We start from the raw sequence: 13,849 nt of genomic DNA on the forward strand, positions 1-13,849 counted from the left end.
AGTTTTTCCATTAAAAGGATAAATAGCACTGTAGATTAGTTTGGTCTTATGGACTCACTGATGTCCACCTTTTTACTCAGCAGGATCTACCAATACTATTGGATGTTCAGCAGTTCTTTCATTTTCAGTAGTACCCCACTGCGTATGTACGACAATGAATTCAATTATCTGTCCATGAACGTTGGGATTGCTTCCAATTTCACTTTCACTGAATATGCATGCAAGAGCTAAAGTGAAAAACAAAAACAGGACAGGTAAGTAAGGTGGCTGTACAAAGCATGACCTGAAATGACGGTTTTAGAATACCCCGGCTTGGTGAATCATCAGAGAAAGACGTTTTGTCTCCGCGGCACCTTTAGTGGTGAATCCGTTTGAGCAAGACCTCCCTCTGACAGCTTCACTCTCAAACCCTCTGCAGTGCTGTTAGAGATGAGGCTACTTGACAGGAGCTTTACAACCCATCTGTCAGTGTCCCTGCTGCTGCTTGAATCGTGAAAGCGGCAATAGAAATATGTTTCTTCACTTCTGCCCAGGCCAAGTGGGGGTCTGCTCTATTTTCGATATCAAACATGGCATCATAAATCCCAGGGAATGATTCTCCAGCATATTTGTTGTGACTACTTGGAGCAAAGATGATGTGCCTAAACAAACAAACAAACAAACAAACAAATGAAAAATTACAGATGTCATAGCTACATTTATCTAAGAAGTTGTTGGACAAAGCATAAGTATGCAATATGTCATACAGCCATTCTACAAAATCTTTACAGTAATGAGTAGCATTATTCTAGAACACTGCAGCAGACTAAAACTGCAATATGAACTACTTTGGTATTCAAATATCTAAATATTCAATTAATAGTTCAAAATGTATTTTTAAAATAGAGCATAGTGTTTGGGAGGACATTTTTGATATATTCTCATCAAATTTAAAAATGTGTTGTCTTTTTTTGGCCCTAAGTCCCAGGGCCTGATTATAGAAATATTAATATTTATAAATGTTCAAAGAGAACACAAGGACATCTTAAGGAAGTGTATTTCATAATGGAGAGAAGCTCATCTAATAAATCTCAATAGTAAGTCATTAAAACTATAAATGAAAGCTAACCAATGAAGTACTATGTAGGGGACTAAAGTGCTAGAACTTTCTATGCTGACATCAACAGATGAATTCTTGAAAAAAAGTTGTAAATTAAGGTATGGTTCCATTTATATAAATATAAATGTTTCTGTACTAAAAGACCTGTGAATATGTATATATAAATATACATTGAAATACAAATATAGTACATGAATATAGTAAGCAGACTTACGAATAAATATGTGTGTATACAGTTACATGTAAACATGCGTATAAAGTACACATTTATGTACACATACATACACGTTACATAAGTGTGTTAACACTTCACACAAGGTTGAGTTTTCCTGAAAAGATTAGCAGAACTAGATGTGCAATTGAGGAGGGAACTGATGAAAGAGAACTGTCTCTAGATCACATGCTTCAGAGTCTGAACATTTTAAAAGTACAGATGTTTTCACTATAAAAAGTAGTTCTAAAGCATTAATAGGCTAATAACTTTCAGAAAGGACTAAAATTGCAGATATTTCTTGTTTGATATATATACACATACACATATATTCATAACTGACATCTCCAATTTGTATCTATGAATAAACAAACATTTATAAATACAGCTCACATTTCAGAGTGCCTCCCTCTTTGAGATGAATCTTCAGATGCCTTAAATCTATAGGCCTCAGTGCTAAGAGCTAAAACCTCCATTTGTAGCTGAGAAATCCAAGGTTTAGAGAAATGATTTCCCAGGTCACAGTAGAAGATCTGTGCTCCAAAAGCTCTGTTTATATCATTTGAATGTTAGTCCTAACCACTAACATTTAGAGAGGTGATAGCTAGCTTTGTAAAGTAGCATTTGTTATGTTAATTCAGACAGGCAAATCCTAGCGACATGCTAACATCAAAGAGCACCGAAACACTCAACCCTACATCTGCATGAACATGAATGAAGAGTTTTCTGTCTAGCACTTTAAGTGCTAGGACCATCTTAATTTCCATCAAGGAACCACTTAAAATAGTTTTGAGATTTATTTACATTGTTATGTACATACATGCTTTGCCTGGGCGTATGTATGTATACTCTGCGTGCCTGGTGCCTGCAGAGTTCAGAAGAGACTGGCAGATCCCCTGGAGTTACAGATGGTTGTGAGCCACCATATTGGTGCTGAGAATCAAACTTGAGCCCTCTACGAGAGCAACAAGTGCTTAATCCTTAAACCATCTCTCCAGTGACAAGGAACCCTTTTTATTTTAAGGACCTTGAGAAAAATAGACTTTGGGGGCTGATCGTGCTAAAAAAAAAAAAAATGACATAGATAGAAAACAAAAAGAAATAACCTGACATAAAACAATATTTCTTCCAAGGGACATGGCAGCTGTCTTAACAACTTAAACCATTATATGGAATGAAACTAAATTTAATAAATGTAATAAGCTAGTTGCTTTACTTGGGAAGAAAGATCAGGTCAGATGAAAACATTACAGGATAAAAGTTTTTTTTTTATGAAAGAAATTCTCTAATAATTACACCTTTCAATAAAATAGACTAGAATAGGATTCTTTACAGAGCAGTAAGCTCTCCATCACTAAGGCTGAAACAAACTGCGTATTTATATACCTGAAAGCACACAGAAGGGATTCCTTAGAATTTGCATGTGCTCTAAGATTCCTTTCAAACTCTGTGGCTAGAATATTTTGTTAAGGTTCTTTCTCAGTTTGGCACACAGTGAAGAACTAATTGATGTGAAATGTATTTCTCTGATACTACATATTACACCATTACTGGATACATAATCATACCCATATTACATTTACCATTTATATTACATTTAGTATATTAAGTATTTAGTCATCTTCCCCTCCTGTGATGGCATTAGTTTAAATCATCTTTGATATGCTTCTTTGACTATAGAGGGCGCTTGGTGCTCTCTGGAGCACCCATCTTCCCCTTACCTGTAGAACGGCCTCCCAGGTAAACCAAGAGGATCTATGAATGCTCTTTCCAGAAGCATCAGTTGGTCATTCATAATTCGCACTGCAATAGGACTTGGAGAATAAGAAACACATCATTCAAATCTCTACTAGTAGGCCACAATTAAACTAATATTAAATAAAGGTAATACGTGGGAATATAAATAAAATGATCAATAGATCATTAACAGAAACAATGTTAACACAGTAATGTGTTACGCAGCAAACACCGTATAACAGCAGGGTCATCTTACTAGTATTTGTAATAGACACAGAATGTTACTGAGAAGTGGTGTGTTTTGGTTTTCAAGGCCACGGAGTGGTCAAAAAGAAGTGAAAGAAAGATATTCTTTATTTCTCTGTAGGATAACCAGACCTCCCAGAAAGATGGAGAAAACTGCCAAGTTATTCCTTATGACTCACACAGCCCCATTCTGGAAGAAAGAAACAGAATAAAGATAAGCAACAACAGAGAGTAATGGTCTCTAAAGTCTGTGAGAAAGGCAGGGGCAGCTTCACACAGTAAACAAGGACGGTCCTTTCCCCATTCACAATCCTTATCCTGCTTTTGGCATAGCTGAATTACATACATCTTTGGGCTCTCCCATAATCCAAGGGACAAGAGCACCTCCTCAAAATGACTGATATGGCTTGTTGATTAAGTCTGAAAAAAAAACTATACTTTGGTACAATTCCATTTGTGGTATAATGTTTTAATATAATTTAAAAATTATTTTCTACCTAAAGTGGCAATAACATAAAAAATTCCAGAAAAAAAATCTATACAAAAAAGTGGTTGATGGGTGAATAGGGGTATTAAGAAGAACTATACAGAAATATACTCAAAAGCACCCAAGTTTATAGAGTTATGAATTACCAACTGTAACTCTCATCACACAAATTCAACTTTAATGTTAGTGTAAAATCATCTACAGTGTCATTTAAAAAACAGAGCTCTGAGAGCCCTAGTTATAATAGAAGAAGAAGCCAAGAATCTGAGAATGAAGTGAGGGAAGGGGACAACAGAGGAATTAAGGGAGTAGTTGGAAATTAGAGAAAAGACAACTGTAAGCGTGCCTTTCTGCTTTCTAAGAAGCTGGCAATGGTTGCTGATGCTGCTGTCGTGCAGACCATGGCTTAAGCGGCGACACATGTGTGGGGGAAGACAGCCCACCCTTCCGAGAGTGGGCAGCTGAAACTTACTCAGTAAGATCAACTTGTGTGAGTCTTCTATGAAAGTCTGAAGCAGCCTTTGAAAAGTTTGTCACAGCAGAAAATAAGGAATCTTTTTCAAAAGTAGAAAAGTAAAAGAATTTAGTCAGTGGTTCACATTTCAGAGGGTCACATTACTGTCCTCTCCCTCATAGGACCAAACATTAGAAAAACCATTATTCTAGGCATCCTTCTTTGTGGACTTATGAAAAGTATTGGTGAAAAAAGATGGGAATTTTAAATGTAGTCAAATTGTGTTTTTAAGTGTGTGTGTGTGTGTGTGTGTGTGTGTGTGTGTGTGTGTGTGTGTGTACATGTGTCCTAGTGCCATGGAGGTCAGAAGAGGGGGTAAGATCTCTTAGAGCTGGAATTACAGGTATTTATGATCCACACATTTTAGGTATTTATGATCCACATGACATGAGTCTTGAGATCTGAACTCCTGTTCTTATGATAGACCAGAAAATACTTTTAACCACGGAGCCATCTCTCCAGCACTCCCCTAAGTTGGTTCTTAAGAGAATTTTCTTTCACAAGTACAGGGAATAAATAATTCCTTAGTCAATTATTTACCCAAACCCCAGCATTCATTCATTGAATATATTTATTAGAACAATTATGACATATTAGTCTATATATGTATATATACACACACATATATATACATACATACACACACATATACATACATACATATATATATATATATATATATATATATATATATATATATATATATATATTAGCATCGGTCTTGAGCAGGGCCTTGTCTTTTTCTCCAGTTCATCTCTTCATTCCTCTCATCATGCAGACATACTCTTTCTTCTTTCTTTTGTTTGTTGTTTTATTTTTTCAGGCAGTCTTGCTAGGTTGCCCAGGTTGGTCTAACACCTGTGATCATCCTGTCTCAACCTTCTAAATGCAAGGTTGTGGGTATAGACCAGTACACCTGGCTCTTCTTTTTCATTTTATGTCCACTTTGAAACACCCACATGTGGGCTAGCAAGATGGGTCAGTCACTTGCTGCCATGCTTGGTTCGATGCCTGAGACCCACAGAGTAGAAGGAAGAACCAACTCCCATGAAGTATACTCTGACCTCCACATTTACATGGTAGCACACAACATCAACCCCTACAAATAAGGACTCTAGAAATGTGATTTTTTATTTAAAATAAAATACCTGCTATTCTTCATAACTTCATAAAGATTACTAATCCTTATGTAATAAACTAACATTCAAATGTCACTAATGACCAACTCCATCCCTATTCTCTATGCTCTTAGTTACTCTTTTTGTCCCTCTAATAACTTGTCATCTATGTTCGCCTTCCCTTTTCTCATATTAAATTTCAAGCTCTTTGAAAACATTAGTGATTATCACTTTAATATTAGTAATGTACTTGGTACACAGTAAACATTCAGTACAAATTTGATTATTTTGATATAGACTAAGAATATATATCTGGAAGTCAGGAAAGAAAATATTTATAATTAGTGCCAGTAGGCAACATTCATTGAGCGTTAAGTGCCAATCACTACTAATCTACATAATCCCTAATAATCTCCCTAATAGTGAAGTGTGTTTTATTGGTTCGTGGTTTAAGAAATTAGCAATACAGGAGTTAAGAAGTGTTCTAAAGATCACAGGTACTAAGTGGAAGAGAGAATATCTGAATCAGGCCAATTGCTTCCAGATCCAGTGTTTAATGTTACAGCATTGTGCTGTGTTTCATCCTCCTTTATAAAAGACACGTGATATGAAGAGCCAGTCATAAAATGAACGACTGACTATAACAATGTAAAATAGCCTTTATGTACACAAATACTGATGAATATATTCAGCAAAAATAATATACGTAATAGAATTTGGGACCATAATTTTTAATATTTGGGGAATATTAATAAGAGTAGTAATGTAAGAAACTATATACTCAATTTAATGTTTGTAGCACTACTTCATAAGTAATGGATTCATCATAGACATTTCAGATTAAATCAGACCCCTAAGTCAGTATTTGTTTAAAGTTTTTGTCAGAAAGAGTAAGTAAATAAGCAGAATTTCTTCTAGAATGCACTGACTATGATGGGAGCTAAGAAAGTTTATATTAAAGTCCACAAAATATCTTACCAAATGACACTCCATAGTTTCTCAGTTGCTGTTTGTGTTTCTTTGATAAATTGAAGATATTTGCTGCATAGGTTTTCAAGGCTTTTGCATAGTCTTGAATGTTGAAAGGAATGATAACAGAGTCTGCAAGCTCATATACCAATGCTCCTCGAAACTGAGCCACAGAAAGCTGTTTTTTAAATGTAGGGTCATAAAAGTTCTCTACTAATTCAAACGTCTCATAGATGGTATGGTATACAGGATAGCTACTGTATTTATCTGTTTTCTAAAATAAAGAAGGAGTTGAAAAATAAGCATTACATGTTCAATTTATAATATTTTAATCATAGAAATGATTAAAATACACAACAGTCCTGATTTCATCAATTAAGCAAATAAATTTAAAACATTACAGCCAAAATGCTCACTGATTTAAATTTTTACATTCCTGTCTTCATTTTATGATTCATGTGACCTTCATTCAACCTTTGGTTCTGATAACTAAAGAAATACATATTCAAATCAGCGCTATTCAACATTACGAACTGATTAAGTGTATGAAAAGTTCTGGGCACCTTAGTGTCTATAGACCTGAAAGGTAATGCATTCTTTCCCTAACCAAGCAGTCAACCAAAGGCTATCAACCCTTTATAATATTCTGGGAATATGTGTAATGAACATGTTATCACATGTTACTACCATGTAGAAATAATTTGAGATCTTTGGTCTGCATATCCTAATTTTATTTTTTACCATCTACTATCTTCTTAATAGGACTGTCATTCCTACTACTCTGGATCACTAAAAAACAATCCAGTATCAATCCCCTTCTTCTAAATGTGTGCTTCTAATGTGCTGTAGTCTTGAATAGTAGACAACTTTCTTCAAACTGATGACAGATATAATAGTGAATAGGGTGATAAAGAGCTAAGTCACACTTTTCATGTGCAGTTGACCCATGAACCACACAGGAATTAGCGAGAAACAATTTAATTTCCATATAGTTGAAAGTACGTATATCAACTAAACTACTAATAATATGGACAACACATATTTTGTATGCTCTATGTATTCTGTATGATGAAAATATGATACATATAAAAGATTACTTTTTACTACAGTATACAACTTACTGAAGAGGTAAAGAGCTCAAGCACAGGTGATTTAGTGTCACATGACATTTTCAGTAAATATTCAAAACAGTCACACCACAACACCATAGGAGAGAGCTATAGAATTATTTTAGTAGTATATTGTGTTCTATAGTTAATTTTACACAGCTATAATTTAATGTAATATCTTTACATTTTCTTATATTTCATTGTATTGAAAACAGCACCATGTATAATTCTGTATACAACTTTGATAAATTTATTTTTCATTATTTTTATATATTTTATAGCAGTAAAAGATGAAACTAGATTCATCTGCATATATTTTATGTAGGACATACCTAGCTCTTAAAGTTTTTTTGATAGTTCTAGAGTATGTACTTTGTAATCTTTTTCAAATTGTAGAAAAATCTTAAAAATATTTACATCTAAATGAACCCATACCATTTAAACCCATGTTGTTTGATGGTCAGCTGTAGTAAAAAAAAAAAATGAGTATTGATATATAATGCTCTTTCATCTAATTGTCAATATTCTGGAGCTATCTTGGCTTTATCATTGGCCAAATTCAGAATAGTTAAATTGACAACCAATATGCATTATGTACAGCAAGATGTTGATTAAAAGATGCAAAGAAGCCAAGTCTACTAATATTTGGTGTATGACATAACTTAAGACATGCTCAAAGCAACACAACACATGTTCACTATGTCTAAGTACTTGCAAGTCATCAGAATGGTTCAATGACAATGATACAAACTAGCCAGTACAGAATAGAAAATAGGGAGAAATTAAAAACTGAAAGAAACTTGCTTTGTGCTCTACCCACAGACCTTGCTTCATGACAGACAGGAGTAAGAAAATGTAGACAACAAAAACATTTCCTTTAAGAAAAACATATAGAGTCTACACAACTAGACTACAAAATAAAATTTTATTTATTTATTTATTTTTCATTTAGTTGGAGTGAGAGTCTAGTCCAGGCTGATCTCAAACTCTCTATGTGGCCAAGAATGACCTTGAATTTCTGTTCTCCCTACTTTCACTCCAAGTACTGGGGTTACAGGGATGCTGTATGGATACATTCCATTTTAGGGGAAGAAACTCAGGGCTTTGTGCATCCTAGGCAAGCACTCTACCAACTCAGCTACATCCCCAGAAAAAATAAGATTTTCCAACAAATTCTGTTTTGAGAAGAGTATGCAAATGGTTAGCATGTATAACCAACTATGCATCCAGCATGTATACGTGAACTATCATTTCAATGAAAAACTTAGTAAATGATTCACAGAACAGCCCACATCCCTTCATAGTGTTTCTATAAGGAGCAGGAACAAGTAGTCTGTCTGTATCCCTGACCTCTTCTTGGGTCCCAAGGCTACTTACTGCCTGATGCAATTCAATTACAGTTCATATGAGGGAAATGTTGCTATGGTTTCGATCTGGAATAACCACCATCCAAAGACTTATACAAAAACTCATAAGTTCAAGCTTATACTCCCAGTGTAGCACTCTGAAAGGTAGTAGAACAATTTTAAGAAGTGTTATAGAAAAATGGATGGAGCTTGAGCTCATCGTATTAAACAAAATAAGTCATACAGAGAATAATAAATATGGTATGTTTTCTCTATTTACAGAAGCTACATATCTAAATTTAAAACAAAAGACATGAGAGTAGGTAGAGGACTATTTGAAAAAGGACAAAAACTACAGGAGGAAGTATGAGAGGGTGGAGAAGGTACAAGAGGAAGATAAGCATCATTAAGTTTCATTATTTCATAACTAAAAAGAAATGCCCCCAGAAAGACGTATTGGGAAATGCCCTTGAAGAGGAAGTGGAAATTCAGCCCCTTCTAATCTCTCTTTGCTTCATGGCTGCCCAAAGGTAAGCAGCTTTCTGCCCACTATGATGTCCTGACTCATCACAACCCTACAAGAACTGGAACAAACACTTTGAAACCATGTATAAAAACAATCTTCTCTGGGAGATGATCATTCCAGGTATCTTGTTCCAGTAATGAAGAGTGAAATAATATACTACATATTAAAAATTACTAAATAGCTTACCCTGTTCTTAGTGTAGCGAGCTCTGCCTGAGGCAATTCCAAGTCTCTGAAAATAAGCCTCAAAATCGCTTCCAGATCCCAGCTTATTGATTCTAGATATAAAATATTAATAAATAAATATATACATGATAAAATAAATAATACAAGTCAAACAAATGGGAAAATGAATCATTCTCCAAGAGTAGCTAAGAATTTGCATACCAAATTGTTATAAGAATTAGAAGAAGCTAAACAATCTTCAAGCTGTTTTCCTATTATTTGCTAGAATATTAATGTGACAAGCTACATTAAATATGACCAGAGTTCTATAGAACACTGAAGCCTAACATTTTTAAATGAATGGAAATATTTGAACCACTCATGAGCCATTTTCATAGGCCACCTCAAGCTGTTTATAGGAAGAGCCTGTTTTTTTGTCTTTTGGGGTTTTTTGTTTGTTTGTTTCTTTTGCTGAATAAGCCTATTAAACTTTTATAAAGGAAAAAACACACTTTTAAGTTTCACAAGACTAATTTGGAGCTGGGCAGTGGTGGCGCACGCCTTTAATCCTAGCACTCGAGAGGCAGAGCCAGGTGGATCTCTGTGAGTTCGAGGCCAGCCTGGGCTACAGAGTGAGTTCCAGGAAAGGCACAAAGCTACACTGCTGTGGGATGTTCTGTATGGCAAATGTGTTGCTCTGATTGGTTAGTAAATAAAACACTGATTGGCCAGTCAGGCAGGAGGAAGTATAGGCAGGACAAGGAGGAGAAGAATTCTGGGAAGTGGAAGGCTGAGTCAGAGACACTGCCAGCCGCCACGATGACAAACAGCATGTGAAGATGCCAGTAAGCGACAAGCCATGTGGCAAGGTATAGATTTATAGAAATGGATTAATTTAAGCTGTAAGAACAGTTAGCAAGAAGCCTGCCACGGCCATACAGTTTGTAAGCAATATAAGTCTCTGTGTTTACTTGGTCGGGTCTGAGTGGCTGTGGGACTGGCAGGTGAGAGAGATTTGTCCTGACTGCGGGCCAGGCAGGAAAACTCTAGCTACACTACACAGAGAAACCTTGTCTCGAAAAAAAAAAAAAAAAAAAGACTAATTGGAGCACCAACAAGATGGCTTAGAGGATAATGCCTCTTGCAAAGAAGCCTGATAACCCGAGTTTGATTTTGTGAACCACATGAAAAAAAGGAGGAAACAAAGGAAAGTTGTCCTCTGACCTCTGACCTCTACACAATTGGGTGGCATATGAATAAGGACACACACACACACACACACACACACACACACACGTTAAAATAAATAACACCATTCTCTAGGGTATAACCCAACACAAACTAATAAAAGAAGTCCACATGCCCAGATCTCATCACAAAAATACAAATAATATCATGCAATATCAAGGTAGTAAACCCACACACATAAAGTAATCCACCAGTTCTAGAGAAATGTCTGCCAATGAGAATTACCTAAATGAACCCCAGGATACAATTTAAAAGAAAAATTATAAACATCATCAAAATTCCAAAAGGTTTAAAGAAGACAAAAAGAAATAGCTCAGTGAACTTAAAGAGAATGAATGCCTGAGCAATGTCCCAGAAAACAAATGTAAGGCTGATAAAAATGATGGAGACAATCCAGGATTTGAAAACAGAGTTCAATAAAGAGAAACTTTGTGAACGACTAAAGCTGAAATGAAGATGGCATTGAAAAAACCAATACCCTCAACTAGAAAACTCAAAGGAAAGCCTTACAAGAAGAATTAAGTAGAAAATAGATCAGAACTCAAAGATAAAATAGAGGAATTTTATGAAAAAAAAATTTTAAACACTATTAAAAAAAAAAAGCCAAACCTCAAATTACAGAAATAGATGACAGATAAGAATTCCAGGTCAATTACATAGACCAGATACTCATCCAAATCATGGAAGAAAACTTCCTCAAACTAAGAAAAGACATATTCGTATAGATACCGGAAGAACACAAAGTGTCAAATATACAGGATGAGAAAAGAAAATTCCCATGACAAATTATAGTTAAAACACTATACATAACAAAGAAAGATTATTGAAAGCCCTAAGAGAAAAACAAATCACATATCTGATAAAATCTGATAAATATCTGATAAAATAGATCTCAAACCAAAACTAATCAAAGACATAAGGGAATGTCATTGTAATCAAGAGAACAGTTAACCCAGACTTTACTCTCAAGTATACATGCATCAAACTCTGGAGCATTCAATTTCATTAAAAAAAATACTACTAGAATTAAAGACACAAATCAATATCAACCCATAAATAGTTGGTGAAGGTGATTTCAAAATCCCATTTGCTCCAATAGTCAGGTCATCTGAACAAAAATAAGAGAAATATCAGAATTAGAATTAAATGATCATGTATCAAATGGACCTAGCAGATATCTACAGAATGGTCCAGCAAAACAACAAGGAATATATATTTAACTAGCAAAAGATGGCAAAGCTTTTTTAAAATAGACCACATTCTGGGGAACAAAACAAAGTCTTACAAATTCAGAAAAATTGAAGTAACTCCATGTATCATCTCTGACTATAACTCAAAGCAACTCAAAATTGACAGCAAACAAAACTATTAAATACACAAACTTATGGAGATTAAACAACACAGTACTGAATTATGAATGGGTAAAAGAAGAAATCAAAAGATAAATAAAAAATTTCCTGGAACTAAATGAATATAAAAACATAACAACACAACAAAACCTCTGGGACACATAAAAAGCAGTCCTGTGAGGGAAAATTATAGTTCTAACTGGCTACATTCAAAAATCAGAAAGAGCACAAACAAATTACTTAATGATTCCACTCAAAAATTTGGAAGAACAAGAACAAACCAATCCAAACCTAGTCAACAGCAAGAAATAATAAAAATCAGAACAGAAATTAATGAGAGAGAGAGAGAGAGATAAGGAAGGAAGGAAGAGAAAGAAAAAGGAAGGAAGGAAGAGAGAGAGGGACAAAGGGAGGGAGAGAGGAAAAGAGATTAAAAAAAATAAGTGAATTGAAGAGCTGATTCTTTGAGAAGATAAGCAAGATCAACAGACCCTTGGCCCTACTAACCAAAAGAAAGAAAGAAACAGTAAAACATTAAAAGAGATACCCCAAAATTCAGAGTATTATATGGGAGTATTTTAATAACCTGTACTCCATTAAGTTGGAAAACCTAAAAGAAATTAATGCATGTCTACCTTCAGCTAAACCACCAAAATTATACCAGTAAGAGATTGACAGCCCAAACAGACCATAGCAAACTTTGAAATAGTAATAAAGACTTCCAACTATAAAAGGTCCATGGCCAGATGAATTCACAACAGAATTCTACAAAAATTTCAAAGATCTACAGCCAATCATCCTTAAACTATTCCATAAAATAGAAACAGGAGTGCTCCCAAACACCTTCTATGAAGACAGTTTCACTCTAATACCAAAACCAGGTAGAGATACAACAAATAGGAGAAAACTATGAACATAGAGTTAAAAGGCACTATAGAATACTTGTAAAACAAATACAGACATGCACCAAAAAGATTATTCGTGTAACCAAACTGGCTCTATCTCTGAGATGCAGGTATGGCTCAACACACAAGTCAACAAATGTTATAAGCCAAATAAATTGACTTAAAAAACAAAAATCATATGATCATCTCACTAGATGCAAAAAATTCATCATGCCCTCTTTGCCAAAATCCAACATGTCTTCATGATAAAAGTCATAGAGTGAGTAGGACTGGAGAAAACAAACTTCAAATAGGAGATATATATGAGAAATGCACAACCACCATCATTCTAAATGGAGAAAAACTCCAAGCAATCCCATTGAAAATAGGAAGGAGACAGGGTTGTCCACTATCACCACTCCTTTTCAATATTTTGTTAGGGCACTAGCTGGAGTAATAATGCAAACAAAGGAAATGAAAGGAACACAGGTAGAAAAAACATCAAACAATTCTTTTTAGCAGCTGACATAATATTATACATAGAGATCCCAATAATTCTAACAGAAAGCTTCTAGAAATTATAGTTTCAGCAATGTGACTTGAGCATAGGTAACTACAGTCGTTTAATATTTGACAAAGATGCCAAAAAGCACAACCTGGAAAAACCATTTCAACAAATGGTGTTGGGAAAATTGGATGCTCATTTGTAGATAGACTGAAATTAGATCAGTGTCTATCACCTTGCACAAAAACTAACTCCGAATGGTTCAAGGACCTAAATGTGAAACTTAAAACACCAAAACTACTGGAAGAAAACATAGGTGTGGGAAAGATGCAGGTAC

At 34.8% G+C, this 13,849-nt stretch overlaps 1 protein-coding gene across 4 annotated transcripts in view; it reads right to left on the minus strand.

Moving 5' to 3' along the window:
• Window positions 1-350: 350 nt before the first annotated feature.
• The window catches only part of Naalad2 (N-acetylated alpha-linked acidic dipeptidase 2), a 59,520-nt gene continuing 46,021 nt past the window's right edge, over window positions 351-13,849 (minus strand). For 3 of the 4 annotated variants that reach the window (XM_059267363.1, XM_059267362.1, XM_059267364.1), the window contains 5 exons: window positions 9,549-9,639; window positions 6,391-6,655; window positions 4,253-4,334; window positions 3,032-3,124; window positions 351-641 (listed from right to left, as the gene is read on the minus strand). In XM_059267363.1, coding sequence (XP_059123346.1) covers window positions 452-641; window positions 3,032-3,124; window positions 4,253-4,334; window positions 6,391-6,655; window positions 9,549-9,639 — 721 coding nt within the window. In that variant the 3' untranslated portion in view covers window positions 351-451. The remainder of the gene's footprint in view (window positions 642-3,031; window positions 3,125-4,252; window positions 4,335-6,390; window positions 6,656-9,548; window positions 9,640-13,849) is intronic. The other variant, XR_009380183.1, reaches the window with a different exon arrangement.

The sequence above is a fragment of the Peromyscus eremicus genome, chromosome 7 (genome assembly GCF_949786415.1).
Source record: "Peromyscus eremicus chromosome 7, PerEre_H2_v1, whole genome shotgun sequence".
Taxonomy (NCBI): Eukaryota; Metazoa; Chordata; class Mammalia; order Rodentia; family Cricetidae; genus Peromyscus; species Peromyscus eremicus.